This window comes from Schistocerca americana, chromosome 2, assembly GCF_021461395.2.
Source record: "Schistocerca americana isolate TAMUIC-IGC-003095 chromosome 2, iqSchAmer2.1, whole genome shotgun sequence".
Classification (NCBI taxonomy): Eukaryota; Metazoa; Arthropoda; class Insecta; order Orthoptera; family Acrididae; genus Schistocerca; species Schistocerca americana.
In genome coordinates this window covers 398,052,455-398,073,119 of record NC_060120.1, presented here as the reverse complement: position 1 = coordinate 398,073,119, position 20,665 = coordinate 398,052,455, and the positions used below count along the sequence as shown (strand labels likewise).

The window sequence follows — 20,665 nt, the reverse complement described above, 5'->3', positions numbered from 1 at the left end:
TATGAACAAAGCTGTAGTGTGATGCCTGTCCATCAAGCAAGCAACTTTTATTTTCTAGTCCATTTGTGGGAAGTTGTTCTATGGCTTGTTCTTGGTTTCTACAACCCATCTGCTTTCAAGTTAACATTCTTCTTACTTTTCACTCCTTCTCCTCTCTCTCTCCACCAGCACAGTTATATATTTTTCTTTTACATTTCTCTGTCTGTCATTGTCTTTTGTTTATTTTACTGTTCCTTCTTTCAGTGCATTTCTCTTTGGTATTCCCTTTCTCTGCTATTGTCTCTCCATGTCACATTTATACTTGTAATGCCAGTACTACTTTCTCTGTCTCTGACTTAACAACATCCACTCTACTATTTCAAACACTTTTGGTCTTTCCTTCTCTATTGGCTACATTTTATTTTTATTTGACTCTTATCGTATTATGCTCTCTATTCACTGACCTACTGCATAGAATTTGTTCTTTGGTAAATAAAAGTCAATACTGTTCTATTTAACATGTAATTGACACTACTACTATCAATTTAAATGTCAGTGATTACAGAAACAAATGTTTTTTGCCCATGAGATGAACAGAATGAGAAAAGATAAGAGATGACTTTCATACTACTAAACTTCATGAATTGTGAAAAACTTGTTGACATGAAGCATATTTTAGAGAGGAAGAAAAAACGTAGAAAGTTTTACATTAAAATGAACTCCAAGCTTGATGAAAATAAAAAGGTAAATTCTTTAAAATATCATTTAAATTCTACCATAAACACAGTCTCCAACACATTAAAAACTTTTTGAAAGAATATATACTTGCATTTGATGGAATCTCTTTTGCACTGCTGCAGATATGACTGTTACTGAACTTGCAGACAACTGCTGCACTGCTTTAAAGCTACCTGACCATCTCAGAATGAGTTTTCCTGCAGAATAAAGCATACAAACAGTGCAGTCTGAGAGAAAATAATATATGGTAAGAAAATATGAATTCTTTTATAGCTTATCATTAATTTTTGTACTACTTAAAATTCCAGAGCAATGTGAAAACATTTCTTACTCACTTCCGCCAACAGTAGACTACATCATGGCCATCCAAAGTTAATGCCAGTTAGCTGATAGAAACGAGCATTGAATGGTCGGTAAAACTCCCGAAGACGTTGAATAGCAGCCGGATTAATATAAGGGTGATTTCGTCCCTTTGTTTTACCAAGACAATGTGGGGTAGAATGACCCTCAGATTTCATGAGGCAGGGAAAACCTTTTGTTGAATTGAAATAGAAATGTTTCTCTGTAACTACTCTCTTCAAAGACAAGAAATCCTGAAAAAGGTAGTTATAATCTAATCAGTAAACATTTGTCTGCTGAGTAACTTTTTAGTATTATTTATTCACAGAATGACAACATATTTTCACAGTAACATAATACATCAAAGCAAATGTGTGTCTTGGCAAATGCAGCTTTATTAATGAGGTGAACAGGATAAATTATTCTGTTTGGACTAGTTTATTAATTGAATTTACTGATGACAGAATTACACTAATAAGAGTTCCAGTTGGGCAAATGTGCCTATATTTCCCTTTAGAAGTAACAGGAAATAACTTTGCCACAGCCAGTTCTTTGTTCTTGTGTGGACTAAGTCCACACTCAGAAATACAGGAAAATTATTGCTTGATGATTTACAAAGAACTGTACTTAGGAGAGAGCTGTCCATCTTTGTAAATATAGTGTGGACAAATGAAATTGGTCAAAGCTATGGTAAATATTATGCTGGCCTGGAAGAGAGGGGAAAGAACTTGGTTGGGCAAAGAAGTGGTTGGTGTTTTATCTAAAGGATGGAAGATCTTGTAGGACTGATCTGTCAAGAGTAGATATGTATTCAGTGAGTAACTTGTAGGTACAGTCAGTAGCAATAAGGCAGCCAACATATCACATTTGTCTACTTCTGGAATGAGGTAGAAGAAAGAGGTATGTGGCTGCAGTTAAGTGAGAAGATTAACAGACTCGGAAGTCTGATAACAAGAGGAAACCAATGCATACATAAGTTCTTTTAGTTCAACTGAGAGAGTGAGTTATGGGAATAGATTTATGATATGCTGTACTAGTCGACCAAAGTTTTGTTGCATATGTACCATCAGATATTCTGAAGTAGTTCTGGAGTACTGACTCCAGGTATGAAATTCATTTTTCTTTGCAAGATTTTATTTGTTTACAGTACAGTTTAAAAGATTTTCCCACAGTGGTAATTTTTCAAAATACTGTTTGACAGTCTTTATTGCTAACATATGTAAAAGAATGCATTTAAGACTGCAGTTGCAGCTGTCTGGAAAGTGTTGCCATTTACTGGACTGTTGTTGGAGGATACCACCTCCTAGTTTGTTGAGAATACCTTGAATGCCATGGAGATAAACAAAGTACTTTTCTTATGAAAAAAAGTCTTAATACACTGAATCTTCTCTCACTTCCAGAAATACAAAATAAAGTAAGAGCTGTGAAGCAAACTTTTTTTTTTGCCAACTCAAGGTTTTCTTGAAGAGACTCAGATCAAACACTAACAAACCATTCAATAAAGGTGATGGGCAGTGAGAGATTGCCATCAGATGAAAGGTCTTCAAAAGCATTCCCATTGTGCCTTACAACTTCTATGTCTACATCTACATGATAATTCTACAATTTACAATTAAGTGCCTGGCACAGAGTTCATCGAACCATCAACTTATCACAGCTCTCACAGTCTCTCCCACTATACTTTGAGGAAGCACGATCATTCAAAACTCCATCTAAGAGTGATTCAGACTGTGGGACAGGACATACTGCAAATGGTCTAAGAGATGGATTGCTGGATAGGCTGCCAATATTTTTTGTACTGACAAGGCAAAAATAAGTAACATGCATGGCCCTTGTGTTCTTGCCAAACCATGGGATCTGGAAATTTCTTTTCTCCAATTCAAAGTATTTTCTCACAACATTATGAAAAGCAATATGCAAGCCCATTTTGAGTCTTGGTCACTCTTGAGAACTTCAAAATATGATTTACAGGCATTTCTCACAAAGGCTGTAATAGTTTTCCATTGCCGACATAGAGTACAATATTACAGGGAAAAGAATTTATAAAATTATAAGAATTGAATTTTGTGGTACATAATATAGCTAACTGATTGTAATCAATGTGTTATCCATTTTCAGGATGTATTACAAATTGGAAGATAATTTATAAAATTCTACAAATCAGTTAAGTTATATGCACTATTGTGATATGGGCTGTTAAGGTAGAACTATGAGTCATGGCAAAGCATTTCAGCAACAATTAAAAGTCCTGAATTGCACAAAAAATTTGTACACGCAATTTTTTTTGCACTAGTATACAATTATTTCATCCATTCAGTAAGATACTAATTCTCTCCATAGTGAATAGTTGATTTTATGTGTAATTCAGTACTGCACTTTTTACTTGGATGCGATAGTTGCTTATATTACTATTCATGTTACAAGTTATGTGGCCATTTATAGATAAGCCACTGCTTCATTTGCTTTTTACAAGTATCTCTAGTAAACATCTTAAGATCGTGCAGTAGCAAATTGTGAAAAACAGCTATTTTGAAATAAGGGTTTGTTGCTGTTAACGTTAATCTCTTGTTAACCACGCAGAAATCTGTTTTATGACTTGTACCATGGTTATGAATTTGCCTGTTCCAATTACTGGCATTAGTGTCTTCATTCACTAACATAATGCTTTATGATTTTATATGACACACACACACGTACATACAACATAAAATGCGAGAATATTGAAATTAGTAAATAAGCATTTACATCATTTTCCAGGATATGCTTGTGATACGATCCTCAAGGCTCTCTTCTGGAGGAAGTCTCATGCCATAGTACTATTCCACAAGACAGAAATGGATACATCAATAAAAATAATAATAAAAGAAAACCAGCCCTTAGAGTTTCAGAATTAAGGTATGGTGATAATCTCCTTAAAATACATAAACTAGAAGTTATTTTTTTGCAAAAGTTATCAACAGCTGCTTTATTAAAGCTGGTCACTATGCATAATTTACATTCCAAAAAGATCTCTGATAGAATGTCATCGATTCACAGTATTTTTCTATTTGGACAACTCAGTTTCAAGTGAAAATGACTGCTGAAAAACAACTAAAGGCAATTACGAAATCTCCTGCAACAGAAAATGGAAAAAAAATTATTAACCAGATATTTGCTAAGGCCTTTTTCTACGAACACTCTACAATCAAGCACAACAGCTTTAGTCTAATTCCCTTGAGGGGAAACTATAATGAACTGTGACTTATAATGAGCACAAGTATAATTTGATTTAACAAATGTTAAATTGAAAGTAAATAGCTGAGAAAACATGAAAGGGCAAAGCTGGAAAGGAAGGACAATAGATGGAGCATGAGCTCAGACTGGACAGGAATGGGGAAAGAAATGGGTATGTATTTTTAAAAGGACCTATTACAGTTTCTGATTAAACAATTTAAGTAAATCACAGTAAAATTAAATATTTCTGGCCACACAGGGATTAGAAGTCAATACCAGAATGCAAATCCAATGTCCCATAAGGTGATGTACATACTTCAACATAACACCTGGCTGGTACAGAGACTAAATCTGAGTCATTATTGTAAGAGGCCAATAAAACTGACAGACCATCAGAACTCTAAGTCTGGCCATCTGCACGAGCTCACAATACTGTAGGATGCAGAAGTGCCTCGATGTAATAATGTCTTCCACTTGAGCTGTTACTGTTGTATCCACCTGGCAGTCGATCCCTCCCCACATCAGGCAGGCGATGTGGGCAGTTGCCTTGCCAGGAGAATGTGGCTACATGGCTTCTATTAACACACAGATATTGCCTTGTATGCCTGGGCTGTTTACCATGGCATTACATGTTGCTTCCACAGTGTCTGGGGGCACCAACTTTGCTGATAGGCAGTGTGCCTGTCACAGCACAGAGTGCTGTCAGTAGGGTATTATTTTGCAATGCCAGGTCACATGCCCTCACACCACCATGTGAAGAGCCACCTGCTCCAGACTATTCAGGCCACCACTGGACTGTGCTAAGACAGTAATGCCCTGTGCCTCGCCCTGTGCCTCAAGTCGACAGTACCAACAGTTCTGTCCAGCCGTGTCAGGAGTTCGGTCTCAAAGTTACAAGTTGGCAGTACCTGTACCATCAGTTTTATCTCACTGCTCCATGTCAGCAGACCTGGTCCAATTTGTAGTGGTCTTCACCACCAGTATGTCAGCTGTCGTACACTGGCAGAACTGGCGCAGTAACATGCCAGGCCATCATGCCAACACCTACTACTGCTCTATGGTTTGTCGTGTAGGCACATCACAGACAACATCACAGGAGAGACATTCTGTTTTAAGTGCTTGTGTGGATATTCATCCGAGGACATTATAATCAAGTTTTGTTTTGTTAATAAAGTTATTCTTTTAAAAGTGTCTTTGATTACTTCTCAGGACTAGGATACTGTAATGGCAATGAGGTGAAATGTTGTTCTATATCTGTCATTCCTTGTTAGCAAAGCTTGTTCTGTTCTCCCTGTCAAGAGGGCAGTGTTCTTTGCACTCACAAGTTTTAAACCTTATTATGGTTTCCCACTTATGCAGCACGTTTCTTAAAAGTTGTTGACTTTTATGCATAGTTCTGGCAGCTTGAAAATATGTGTACTAGTGTGACTTCTCATTCCCGCTACTCTTCTACTTTATTTTCAGTATGAAAAGTTAATCCTTCTTTTGCACTAGCAGTGTTTGCATGCACCATTTATAGGTTCAAGTGTATCATAATGTGTGTCTCATAATTGGAGCTGCTATTGTCTCAAGTCATTTGCTTGCAGGAACAGCAAATTCAGGAGCTGTTACAGGACATAAGTGAAGCCACTGAGGTTTTGACTGCTACAGCCGCATCTTGGCATGCCACACTTGCATTTGCGCCACTTTGTGGTGTGTTTGATGTTCAGAAAGAGGACTGGGACTGTACTGTCAATAGTTAGAGTTGCATTCTCTGGCCTATGGCATCAGAGGTACACAATGTTGTGCTCACTTTCTTGCCCGTGCAGGTGTGGAAATTTTTCATTTGAACTGTCAGTTTTTCCCTTCGAGTTGCATCCAGAGAACTTAAGACTATGATTTGCTGATGGAAGAGTTAAATGTACATTTGCATTGTGTCAGTCGCCACCAGCCAAGCAATGTGCATGGCACAGCCTTAGTTAATGTTAGACAGTCTTTTTTGCAGTGTTCGAGTGAGCTTGTTCATGAACACAGTCCAGACAGGGCATCTGAGTTTTGTGTGTGTGGCAAGCTGGGACCCTCCAGTCCAGTTGTTTACAATTTTGTTGTCATGCCTTGCAGTACTCAGTGTCTTACCCTTAAGAGTTGTACAGTGGCAGTGCTACCACTTTGGACCCAGCCCTTGCCTATGACAGCATCGGACACTGCATCTCTTGCCATCAGCACTGATCCTGTCAGCGCCCACCCTGATATGATAGTGGTAAGTTACTATGAAACCAAACTGCTGAGATCATCGGAACAACCCTGTAATGGCTGGCCCTCCACCCAGTGTCACCACTGTTGCAGTCATCCTGGTTTTGGCTGCCGTAGTGTTGTTGCCAAACCTGTCTGCGAGAACATCAGCACTGTCAGGGGTCCAGATGTCACTGGCCCTATCCTTGCCAGCCCTCCCATTGTCGCCACATGTCTGTGATGACCTTGGTCCTGTTGTCAAGTTCGTAGATTGCTGGCCCTGTCCTGACCAGCCCTCATGTAATCGACTGTCTTGTTGATGCCACTACCAGCCATCTTGTCTGTCCTACCATCGCCATCCTGGCTGGCCCTGCAATCATTGCCAAGTCTGTGATGAAGTCAGTCCTGTTGTTTCTCCATCAGTCACAGGCCCTGTCCCAGCTGACTGCATTCGGGAGGACAACGATTCAATCTCACATCCGGCCATCCTGATTTAGGTTTTCTGTGATTTCCCTAAATCACTCCAGGCAAATGCCGGGATTGCTCCTTTGTAAGGGCACAGCCGACTTCCTTCCCCGTCCTTCCCTAATCTGATGAGATGGATGACCTCGCTGTCTGGTCTCCTTCCCCACAACAACCCAACCCACCCAGCTGACTCTTATGCCATTTCTGTCACCTGTCCTGTCCCAGCTGGCTCTAAAGTCATTGCCAGGCCTGTCTGCGACATTGTCCGTCTATTCTTCAGTCTTATCACTGTCGCTGCTGTTCTGGCTGGCTTTCCTGACACTGCCAGCCCTTTTGATACCAACACCAGCTGCCTTGTTGGTGCGTTCTAATGCAAGTCCTGTGGTGGCCAATCCTCTCGCCACTGCGGCCGCCAGCTGCCATGCTTGCAGCTGGTCCAGTTGTTCCCATTAGCATTGCCACAGTCACCCATACAGCCACTCCTGTTGTTGTTGCCAGACCACCTATCAGTCTCAACATTCGCACTGGCACTATTGATCAAGTCGTATGTTCTGCTGTGCGTTGGAATGCGCCTTCTTGGAAGTATCTCCACAAGCCTCGCCAACACCATGCCCTTCACCATCACTGTTTGCAGTGGAGGCCCATTGCCATCCACCGCCAAGGATATGGCAAGCTTGTTTTGTTGGGTTCATTTATTAGTGCTACTTAGTGGTTCACTTCTGTAGTTTTGTGAGCGTGACACAGAGCTTTTGCAAAGTTTCTGTACTAAACTTTTGTATCCAAAATCATGGGTCCTACACCCCATGCTCAGCACTCTTGTTAGTTGCCTCCTGCATTCTAATACAATGATTATGTACTTCCAATGTTCTTATATACGCACAGTTTTTTTGTGTAGTTCAATGCATTTTGTGTAGTTCAATGCACGTGGAATGCAAGATTCTGCCACTGTATTTTTCCAGTTCCCTGGACTGTCAGCACTGGCAATAAGCTGCCTCCCCCCATGTATATGGTGCATCTTTGAGATAGCAAGGGGAGGGATGTTGTATCCGCCTGGCACTTGATTCCTCCATACTCCAGGCAGGCTGTGTGGACAGCCATCCTGCCAGGAGGTTGTGGGTAAATGGCTTTATCAACACAGTTATTTCTGTGTTTGGTCTGGGCTGTTTACCACAGAGTTACACATCACCTCCACAGCACAGGACACCTCACAAATAGGCAGCATGCCTGTCACAGCAGAGAATGTTGTCGGCAAGGTACTATTTTACTGTGCCAAGTTATACACCCTTACAGCACCATGTGAATATACATCAGCTCCTGACTATTTAGGCCACCAATGGACCTTGCTAACGCAGTTACGCTCCATGCCTCAAGTCAGCAGTACCAGCAGTTCCATCTGACTGCACCAGCAGTTCAGTCTCAGCACTATAAGTCAGCAGTACTAGCAGGGGAGAGACATTCTGTTGTATTTGGTTGTGTGGATATTCACCCAAAGATATTATAATTGATTTTCATTTTGTTGATAAAGTTATTCTTTGAAAGGTGTCTTTGACCACTCCTCAGGGTAAGGATACTGCAGTTAAGAGTATTTTATCTGCTCGTGATCTAGTAGTAAGGAGCATACAATGTAAACACGAAGTCACAAGTTGGAGTCCACTTATTCCTTTACTTTATTAACAATATTTCAGCTGCCTACTAAAGGTAATAGTCTGATGGGACCTGAAAGACAATTTGCTTCTCTTTCTGACCCCCCAATAATAGCAAAGCCTTCCATGAAAGAGCTCATGGCTGCATCGAGACCAGAACAGTTTATACTTGTGAGTTTTCTCACACTATAGTGACCATTGCCCACAGGTTACCTGAAGCCATCTGCTCTCCTACCAGATGCACATTATTAATAATAGTAATTACTTATTTCATGAAAAAATGCAGCTAAGGTTTGAACATAGGGATCTGAGCTACTACACAGGACAATCTATTGTATCACAGTATTTCATCATAAATTGTTATTTCCAATTTCTCAAAAATTAATAACAGTTGGTGTCATTACAGAGTCAATATACAGATCTTTATTTGTTCATTTTTAAGCCTGTAGATGCTCTAGAAATCCAAATCTATACTTCCCAGAAAGTCAGATGATAGCAATAACAAGTCAAGTCAATTTGCCAGAAGTGATACACAGTGCACAGTTATAACCAAATGTTGCTTTTGTAGATAGGAGCTTACATGTAAACATTCATAACAACAGTGCATACATTGAATCAACAGTATCAAAACAACCATTAAATGGCAATGGAGGAGAAATCATTAATGTTTGTGGTGAAAATAACTGTCATTCGACATTGTATCACACTCTCTAACAATAAAACAAGAAAAACGGTGACATCATTTGAAAAGCAATAGGTCTTGATACTACTCCGTAGCTTATCTTCAATTCACGTTGGGCAAAAAATGATTTCCAGCTTTACTAGGTTGTCATCACTTTTTTCCCATTACTGAAGAAGTACAGTGTAACTTACTATCTTGAGCAGCATATGTGCCCGCTGGAAGCTCATGATACAGGTGCTTCAAATGTTAATTGAGCAGGTTGATAGGTGTTTGTTTCCCTTCAGGTGTCAGAAGTTTTTGGTTCCATTCTCTGTTTGTTCCTGAGGAAAACGTAAGGTGGTGTAGCAGGGTAGATGTTCCTATTTGCACATCAGTGTACAGTGTATGTTAGCTTACTAAGCAGGATGACATAGCCAAAGCTTAATTATAATTGTTGTTCATAGGAGTGGCAACATCTTGATACTATCTTTACTTAGGTCATCCACAAGCAGATTGAGTGTGCCACCACTAATGTCATTCAAAGCAGTCAGAAAGGGCAACACCACCTCATTCATTGAGAACATGTACCATTCTGATCATACAGTAGTTAGTATCATCTACTCACAATGTTTGGTATACAATTGCTCCTGATGCTTTGTCAAGAAAAGCAAAACATGCATTATGAATGACATTTGCTATCTGCGGTGTGTTGAGACACAGAGAATCTAAAATAAAAATAAAACACTAACCAAACTGAGGGATGGGCAGAGTCTCTATGCATTTACTGCAGTTCTTGGAGTTTGATCTTAATCCAGTTCCTGACTGTTTTGCACTAATGGGTCCTTTAGGCTACCAGAATATACATATTAGAATCATCCAAGTGTAATTGCTAGAACACTCTAGTACCTTAAGTAGTACTGCATTGAATATGACTTGTAAAGCAACATTAATTTGACTTTCAGTCCATCTACTAGTGACTTACTGAATGATTTCTGAACTGCGCTGACTGTTTCATGAATTTTGTACAGTGTTGTGGCAGCTGGCAATTAGTGCCAGATGCAGACTGTTGTAGGAGGTAAGTAATTTGTAAAATAGCTTAGAACTCATTCTGCCGAAAAGCACAATGTCAACAAGTCCTTAAATAAAAATCTGCCACCTGTGGAAACACATGAATGGAAACAGACTGTTGGATGAAAGCACGGAGAACATAGTGCTTTTTACAATGTTTTTGACGGAGAAATATAAGGATGCCAACTACAGGGTGTTTGTTTCTCAAAAATTTCAAATGCAAAATCCATGAAATTTTTACAATGGGTTACTGACACAAAATAAATTGCTCATGTATAGCTGCTATATGTATTTCTACTGTAGTTTACTCAACTCATACTTGTAGGTTGTAACTGCAATTTTTCGTGGCATATGTAATTCTAAAACTGCCTGTCCATCTGTGCAGTTGCATTACACCTTGACAATTATCATATGAATATTGTGGAAGTCTAGAGTCATCATCTGTATAAATCCATCAGGAACTAAATTAATAACACTTTACACTGACTGTGAGGCGCTGTAAGAAAATCAGCATCACACTTATCTCCTTGGAGATACTATTATATTGGCTCCTCCATATCTTGGGTATTGCAATTTGAGAAGTTCAACATACACACTTTTTGGTTTTATTGACAAAGCATAAGTAGTGGTTGTATTGTAGAAATTACAAGTACATGATACATGTCATCCTTGAAGTATTTGGACACTGAATGACAGTTTTGTCTTGGAATGACTTATTCTCAATATTATTGTCAGCATTTTGTGTTTCTCATTGCATGCTCTGATGACATCTGCTCCTCCTGTCATGTTAGCAGAAGCTGGAATTGAACCAATGTACACATTTGCTGCTTTCGTTTTCTCTGTGGGTGTTCACATTTAGCAATCAATGTTGTGTTGTTTTTTCACTTGTATTCCTCCGTTTTTGTAGGATAATGCCAATGACAGTGTTTGAAGAAAACTTTTTCTACATCCATAGCAATCGAAAAATATGTTGCCTATTCACAAGGTTTACAGAATAGCCTTTGGAAATGCTTCAAAAATATGAATTGCATCTGAATGAGGTTCTGATATCAGTATGCTTAATAATAATAATAATAATAATAATAATAATAATAATAATAATAATAATAAAATGGGACAGTTTTGATTTATGTTTAGTTTTATGTTGGTACATGTGAGTATTATTAGTAACTTTACAACTTTACCCTACTCCCTAATTACAGATACCAGAATAAAATTCTTTAGCTTCTACTTCAGGTATTCCAGCCCTTGGCAGCCGCATCTTTGAGACACAAGCTGTATCACTATCCAGCCCTCTCGAGGAACACATCAGCTGTGGAATCACATTTCATCACTGAAACTTCGCAACAATGCAGAATACATTTGGCAACTCTGTGCCCATGGGTGGCAACTCTGTGCCCATGGAATTACTTGCTGGATGGCACAGAATTACCCTACAAAATTCACTTGATATTTTGTGATTTTTCACTTAAGGTGAGACATCAGGTTACTTGACATTTCCATTGAATAACCTGGATGATTTTCATGTAAGGTGTGACATTAGGTTATCAGTTTATGTTTCTCAGTCCAGGAAGGTTGTTCCACACTGAAATTGTAACTAATTTCATATTTTACATTGTGATATATCTTTTCTAGTCACCACTACGGCAATAAGGGAGAGAAGGATGCTGCAGTTCTTCACTAGCTCTAAGGTAATGAGACTTGGTTGTAAAGTCAAGGATTTGTTGGCTCTTTGATCCAGTCTTGATGGAGACCAGTTTTTTACCTATTCTGTGACAGAGCTGCATGCAGCCAGCTCAAAAATCATTAAGGGAATCTTAAGAAAACTTCTCCCTCTTAAATCTTCTCGCTACTTCTGGTATCCTATAGTGTAAGGGCTGTGCTGCAAACTTGATAATACCTTTTCGTGCTTTGGCCAATGTAACTTTTGGCTTTTGTGAACACACAATTTTAGTGGCACTGAATAATTTATTAATTTGGTTTTTTTAAGGTTCCACTCCAAATGCCTATTTCCAAACTAACTGAATATGGCACATGACAACACATAAACAGGGAATATTTCAAAGTCCAAAGAGTGTATTATCTTACTAAGTCATGCCAATTTAGGCAAATTCATACTACAGAAACTTTATGTTTATTAAAATAAACTTTCATCATAAGTTTATCATTGTGAGCTATGATTTGTTTGTCTTAGTACACTGTATATTTCAACAGTAGTATTTCATTAGTTTACAGAACACAACATTAAACATAAGAGAGAAATGAATCATCAACATTATATTCTGTAACATTATCTAAAACAGTCTTAACAATGCTCAGGTAGTATGTTGGATCTATGCTTGTGGAAACATACTCGTTCAGAGTTAAAGATGTTGTCAGGCTGGTTTGAAGTGTATTTTCACCTGGAAAGGACTTTCCTTGACAGTTGTTCACTAAGGTGTGTGAAAGGTAAAATTTTGAGGGCACAAGTTTACAAGAGTAAATGCGTGAGGGATGACTTCCCAAATAAACTTTTGAATAGTTTTGTTTGTGAAATCGGCAGAGTGTGTTATCATGTAGTAGCAATACTTGATGGAGTTTTGTTGGTCATTTTCTTACATGCGACCAAAAGTTGTTGCCATAAATGCCACCTGTGATGGACACACCCCTGGGTAGAAGTCTCTAGTATACAACGATCTTTTTGTGTCACCAGATGCAAAATATTATCTGTTCATACCAGCCTTTGCTCAAGAAGTCTTTTGTTAGGGCCATTAAATTTCTTCTTATGAACTAGATACAAAGGCATCATAGATAATCACCAGCAACAATATGTCAGACCGAGTCTAAATGAGTGAACTAATGGCGTTCAAACAAAAATGCAGTAATAGTCACTCCTTTGATTTTTGTTGCTTTGTAATAGAGTGTGCATTACTCTTACATCTGACTTCTGAACCTAGCAATATTGAATGCAAAAGCCAAACAAAGATTAAATGGTCACAATTCATCACACTATCAGTTAATGAGAATTCCTGAACATTGAAAATCTTTCACAGCACACAATATTCGCTGAAACGAGAAAATCCATTTCTATTGTGATTTGTCTAATTACACTTGCACCACAGTTGACACAAATGTTTCAAGCTGCTTTCGTTGTCTTCACCTCAATATTAAGCCTGAAGTGAAAAATACACTGCAAATGTTGAACCTTTTTCCACTTGGGTTACTATTTTATAACACTTAAACAATGAACATCCAATTTGTAACTGCAAGATAAATAATAGAACTGCAAATAAGAAAATGACAATTGATTACCACTTGTGTCAGGTTTGCCTTTATGGAAACTGTTAACAGTTACAAAATGAACAAACAAATGACTAATTCCTAGAATTTCTGGCAAAACAAATGTAAAAAAATCCTAAGCAGCTAACACTATATAAACAGTGTTTTTGAATTCTAAAAAGACAAATAAAAACACGGAGCACAAATAATATCACTAAATTACCAAAACTTTCATTGGTCTATAAAAATTTACTCTCGGTAAAATTTTTCTAAACAAATAAAGGATACTGGCAAAACTATAATGGTGTCAGCATAGTGTGTATCAGCAAGTATGGATACACAGGTGAACTTCACATCTTGTGATATCACCCAGTTAGAAAAACTGCAACAGTTTACACACAAATTCCTTGAACCTTGTGACTTCACTTGGTTCGAAACCATTATTATTCCTGTCCTTCAAACTGACATGCACAGAACAAAAAATTTTCATTGTCACTCAGCATAACCTATTTCAGTAAGCCATGGTGACGGCCACTCATAAACAAGTTTACTATGTACTCAGAAGGAAATCATTACAATCTATAAAACATTTTCATTTTCATAGCAAAGGATTAATGAAATGTAAACATTACTGTTTCTGATTTTTCTAAAAAAAACATCAAACTATATGTCTATTTCCATAATTTTTTAGGAACTTCCTGTAACTTTGTAATAAAGGTAATAACAATTACGCACAATCCATAATAGATGGCCGTTCTGCACTCTTAATTGGTAAATATTTTCAAAATTCAGTCTCATAGTTTTGTAGCCCTGATTACAAATGTGCCCACCTTTGCAAGGAAAACTTGTTAGTTTACTAATTATTAAATTTAAAAAATATTCAATTTTTAGCCATTTTTGGCAGGCCCCACTGAAGCAAACAAGTTTTTACAATATAGTGCTTATAATTTTATTAATTTTCCCACTATGCAACCCACTGTTAAACAGACTTGCTCCTTTTCTCAATGTATAACAAATGCAATTTTTTTCTGGACTGGAAACTGATAGAGACACTTAATTTGTTTCAAAATGCAGGTGCACTCATTGTGAATGCATGACAAAAATGGCAACACTGATTAGCACACACAACTCCGTGGCAGCAGCGAAAGTGAGGACTGTTTTTCCTATCTAAAATGGGGATTTTTTCATTAGAAGAGCAGTGCACAATGATTCGTTTATGTCATTTTCATGGTGTGACACTGATTGAAATTCATCACCAGTTGAGTAAGACGTGGTGATAGTGTCATTGGTGTGTATGTGTGTGCAACAGTTCAAAGAAGGCAGAATGTCATGTGACAATAAAGCATAACAATCTCAGCCTTGCACCAGCCTGTCTGACGACATGATTGAGCGAGTGGGGAAAGTTATTTTGGAGCATTGCTGAATGAGTGTGGAACACATTCCCCTGTGATATGCGCACACAATCCTGCAAGAAGACCTGAAAACAAGAAAAGTGTCCTCCAGGTGATTGCTACAAATGTTAATGGATGATGATAAGGCTGTACATAAGGCATGTTATCAGGCAATGATGAGATGTGATCAAAGAATGAATGGGACTTTCTTTTCATCAATTGTGACAATGGATAAGACATGGATGCCATTTTCCAATCCACCTGACCTGACTCCTAGTAACTTATGGCTGCTTTCAATGATGAACGACACTCTCTGTGGTCACAGATTCACTAGCCATGCCACTCTGCATCAGCAATTTTCCAGTGGCCAAACCAAACTTCTAAAGAAGCACTGACATTGTGAAGAAAGTGAACAGCTGCAGTGAGATTACATCAAGAAGTGACACAAGTTTCCCGATTTTCACATGATTAGTTTGTGAGAACAAAACGTGGAAATGTTATAAATTGAATGCATCCCATAATTTCATGTCCACTAATTTTGCTCTCTTTAAGTTAATACCAAGAAACATAATAATCAATTTTAGTTTTATTCTTGTGATAAACTGTAAATAGTAGTGCAGGACAATGCTTCAGCCACTTAAGGCCTGGTAGCCAAACTGCAAGCATCCATTTGTCTCTGTTGATTATCAAAATGTCAATATCTTTGAGAACTTCTTTGAGCCCATAGTTTATTTGATAAACAATTCTGTGTCATTCATGGTAATTTGGAAGTTAGCATTCATTATGTGAACAATATTCAGTCAGTATGGAGTTGCAATGTACAAAGTCAATGGCTGACAGTCAAATTGTGCAGTACTAGTAATCCATTGACAGCAACATGCAATCAGCCTGTGAGAACAGAATGTTATGGGGACATTAGGTATATATGAACTAGTATGTGGAAGAAGTATCTGTATGCATCATACCCATGCCAATGTGATCTAATCTGCCACCAATGAAATGCAAGATTGATTGTTAGCGAGTGTAGCCCACATATCTGACTTAAATATAGTGACTCCTGACTGTTACAATGTTATCATCATAAAATTAAAACTGTGCTTCAGTATCGTGGAGCAACTGAAAACTATGTACTGCAGTGTAGAGTGCATACTTTAACAAATGTTAATCCAGCTGTTTAAGATTACAGAAAATGACACAACCAAAGGGAAATAACTAGACTAGGTAAGGTACAACATCCCAAGAAGTTCTACAACTGTACACCCAATGTCAACACTAGGAAAGCTGAAAATAATGTTCATAGTCTTTTCATAATTAATAGATAATTCATTACTATTAAATCAGGTATTCAGTAACTTACAGTTCTCCTTGTTTTGTAGTTTCAGTGTGTTTACAGCTTTTCCAGAATTTATGAACTTGTTGTCCAAGCCAGAGGTGCCATCTAGGAAGTGGAGGAGGAGGAGGAGGAGGAGGAGGAGGAGGAGGAGGGGGGGGGGGAAGTAGTAGTATCAGCCTCACATAAAAAAACCTAGGTTCCTGTGGCTCTGGATGGTAGTATCCAATAGGGGCCCCTGCCTAGGACTACAGGTGAAAACTTTTCAACAAAATCAACAGTGGAAGAGGAATTTAATTTTCCAGTGGTGGAGAGAATGGAAGAACCTAGTGGATTAAACTACAAACGTAAAATCAATTTTGAACTTACAGTCCAGTCTTATCCTAGAACCTAATTCCCGACCTCTACAATCAATAACTTTCATTGCAGAATGGAAAGTATGCTAAAAGTATGCACTACTCCAGGTGATAACACAGAAGAGGAATCTACCATTGCATCAACCATTGCATTGAAACCTAGGGTTCTGGGGAGTCCTAACACCTGCAATCAAGATATTGTAAGTTGCAGCATGCTGGCAATCTCTCCAAAATTTAAATTAAAAAGAAATATTTTGAAGTATTTTAAATGAGAACTTCTTAGTAGAGACTGGCAAAGAGAAAGAATTACAGACACTTTTGGATAAAAGTATCCTGATTTTGACAGTAAAGGAAACCAGATTTCTAGACGAAAATGTAATAAAGAAACAACATTACAGAATGTTTAAGTGTAAACCAGCAATTGAACGTACGAAACGAATGTCATTAAAATTACATTCACAAAAAGATAATGGACAATGTAACAGTATTTACATCTAGCTCTGAAATAATCTCTCTTCTCTCAATTAAACTCAAAGCAAAAAATACACACTCATTAACTGTCATGCACTAATAAATGAAGAAAATAATCCAGGTAAAGTGAAAGTATTCTGAGATTTTCTGGAAACCAAAATATAGAAAATCCCAGAACAAAATTATATAATTTCATTGATGACAAAGAAAAAATAAGAATAGGAGATTATTTGGCATGTGAAAGAATTATCAAAAATGGTATAACACTGAGAAAATTAAATTGAAAGCTTTTACAGCTATTAATGTCAACCTCTTTTAGAAAACTAGCAAGAAAATACAAAACAAAGATGTCCCCAATTCTCATGTTAGGAGAATTACACATGAATAATGTGGCCATTTCCAAATGAAAAACGAAGGACATTATGTATGTTAAAAGATGTCAGCAATAGTGCATTTTATACTGCTCACTAGACTTCTACAATAAAAGTGAAATTTTTACCGTGCAGAAACACAAAAAGGCCACAGATATTAACAAACTACAACATGTATAAGCCTATCATAATACATGAAGCAGTAAGACATAAGGAATAAGGAGTGTGAAATAGTGGCGACAGCAAGGTTAGAAAAACAGAGACAATGGAGATGTTCTGGAAACAATTTAAACAACAAAGCAATAAAATATCTACGATACTACTGAGAACCAAAAGATCATTTGAAAAAACCACTTGAAATGGAGGAAAATGCTACAAAAATAATTCCATAGATTTTCACTGGAGCTTCAAGAATTAATTAAAGGGCTACCAAACATCAATTATTTGCTTCAATAATGGCAGAGGTATAACTGCTTTATATAAGACTGCAAATTGTGAAAAATGTGCAAAATGTTTTGATTAACCGTTAAATTGCCCAGAACCAAGTCTTATATTACAATTCTCAGACTCTTGTGAGAATCAAGAGGGAGATATTTCACCAATCATTGAAGAAATCACAGATACCATTAAAACTGTAACAAATTACAAAGTCAATGGGAAACATTCAATTACTGTTTAACTTCTGAAATTGTCTAATAAGAGTGTAAAAGACTACATGGTTTGAAGTAATACGGGAAACAAAAAAGATTCCAGAAGAATGGGAAGTTGTCCTAATATATGCTCTTCATAAGATAGATGACAAAGGAGGTGCCAGTGACTACAAAGGCATATCTCTTCCACCAATTGCCTATAAAGTATTTTCAAAAATTGTATACCAGAACAAAAACAACTAAAGGAATATCAAGAGGGCTTTAAAAACACAGATCCAGTATCATCAATAACTGAAAGAAAGAAACAACGTATTGAAGTAAGTTTCCTGGCATTTGCAGATGATTTTGGTGTAATATCTGAAAAATCTAACAGATCCAGACATACAAATCAATCTCTTGGAACTGATAGCCAGTACAGTTGGTTTAAGAATCTCTGCAGAGAAAACCAAATGTATCATTGACGAAAATATGCACAAAGATTGTTTACTTATGAGCAAAAAGAGTAAAAAAATTCAAATAATTATGAGAAATAATTTGAGACAATATCTCAGAAAAATTGTCACAAGTGGAAGAACACACAAAATATAAAAGCATATGGAATAACAAAAAAATTTACAATAAATATGGATATCAAGAAATGCAAAAGTAATGCCTCTATGCAAGCAAATGCCTAGCACTAAATTTTAAATTAGTGAAACTAGATATTGTAGAGGGAAGAATCATGAAGGATGCAAATTCTTAACAAATACTTTGTTTCTGTTACTGACATTCTGGGGTTATCAAGTTCAGTAAACAGTGCAATGGAATATTATGAATAACTTCACTAAATGGAAATGACACTCACTTCTTCCAAAGAAGTAGCATTCATCAAAAAATCCTTAAATCCAAGTATTCTACTGGTTATGCTAACACATCAATGAAGTTAATCAAACAGTTTTCACTTGAGTTATTTGTGTAATCAATCTCTTATAAGCAGAACACTTCCAGACTGGCGAAAACATCCTATCCTGAAGTTAAGTCTCTTTACAAGAAAGGGGATAAAGAGACACTGTCAAATTATCAGCCAATGTCACTTTTGCTGATTTTTTCAAAAATATTTGAAAAGGCTGTGTTCAAGCGTCCTTCTTAAGCATCTGACTGCAAATAATATATTGTCCAAGTCTCAGTTTGGATTCCTTGAGAGTTCCAACAAAGAGAAGACTATTTACATGTACAGTGAGAATGTACTTAATTTATTAGATAACATATTAGAGGTTAGTGGCATTTTCTGTGACTGCTCAAAAGCCTTTGACTGTGTGAATCACAGCATTCTCGTAAGTAAATTAGAATATCATGGTGTCACCGCCAGTCTTGCAAAATGGTTTGAACTTAACCTAACTGAAAGGAAACGAAGGGTGTTGTTGCAAAATACCTGTGCAGTAAGCATTCAGTCTTCTTCTGATTGGGAATTAATTACACGTGGTGTTCCTCCAGGCCCCATCTTGGATCTGTTTCTTTATCTTTTGTGCATTAATGATCTCTTGTCTGTTACATTGCCAGATGCTAAATCTGTTTTGTTTGCAGATGATACAAACATTGCAATAAGTAGCAAGTTAAGTACACATTTAGAAATGGCTGCTAATCGAATTTTAGCTGACATTAATAAATAGTTTAAAGCTAATTCACTGTCATTAAACTTCGAAAAGACTCACTGTATGCAGTTCAGAACCTGTAAGAGATTTCCCTCGAGCATGCATATAGAACAGGTTGACAATGTTAAATTTCTGGGATTACAACTCAGTAATAAATTTAGTTGGTAAAGGCATACCACAGAATTGCTGAAGTGTTTAAACAAGTCTGTATTTGCAATATGAATGCAAGAGATACAAATATTTAAAAAAAACCTTGCATAGTTTGTTTATTTTCATTCTATTATGTCACCTGGGCTCATATTTTGGCACAATTGGTCAAACCGAGAAAAAGTTTTTAGATTGCAAAAGTGTGTAACAAGACTCGTTTGTGGTGTAAATTCAAGAAAATCATGTAGAAACCTGCTCAAGGAATTGGGTATTCTAACCACTGCTACTCAGTATATTTTTTCCTTAATAAAATTTGTTGCAAATAATATATCTCAGTTTCCAACCAACAGCTCAATACATAGTATCAATACTAGGAATAAGAACAATCTACATAAAGACCTAAGATCAATTAGGGACTGTCAGACCAGCTTAAGCAAAAATCTCTGTTAGATTTCAGTTTTGAGATCAGTTGGTAGCAACAATCAATATTATGTATTTTGTGTGTGATAAATTTATTAAAAGTGCATAACTATGTTTCATTCTGACAGTGTATTAATTCTGTAGATATTACAAGTTCCAGTGTACTGCAATGTATTCATACTTTGGCAATCTCCTGACAAATGATGAGGGAAATTAGTGTTATATTCAATTTTTCTTTTGTTATGCTCTCTGACATGTTCCACACCCAAGAGAATCATCTCACTTTTTGATCTACAGAATGAAAACTGAATCTAATCTAACCT

At 37.1% G+C, this 20,665-nt stretch overlaps 1 protein-coding gene across 2 annotated transcripts in view; it reads right to left on the bottom strand.

The window, feature by feature from the left end:
- Window positions 1-808: 808 nt before the first annotated feature.
- Window positions 809-20,665, bottom strand: part of LOC124595311 (heparan sulfate glucosamine 3-O-sulfotransferase 6) — a 149,096-nt gene continuing 129,239 nt past the window's right edge. Inside the window, exons 6-7 of one of the 2 annotated variants that reach the window (XM_047134010.1) lie at window positions 1,049-1,310; window positions 809-914 (exon numbers count right to left, since the gene is read on the bottom strand). In XM_047134010.1, the coding sequence (XP_046989966.1) occupies window positions 1,074-1,310 (237 nt within the window). In that variant the 3' untranslated portion in view covers window positions 809-914; window positions 1,049-1,073. The remainder of the gene's footprint in view (window positions 915-1,048; window positions 1,311-20,665) is intronic. The other variant, XM_047134009.1, reaches the window with a different exon arrangement.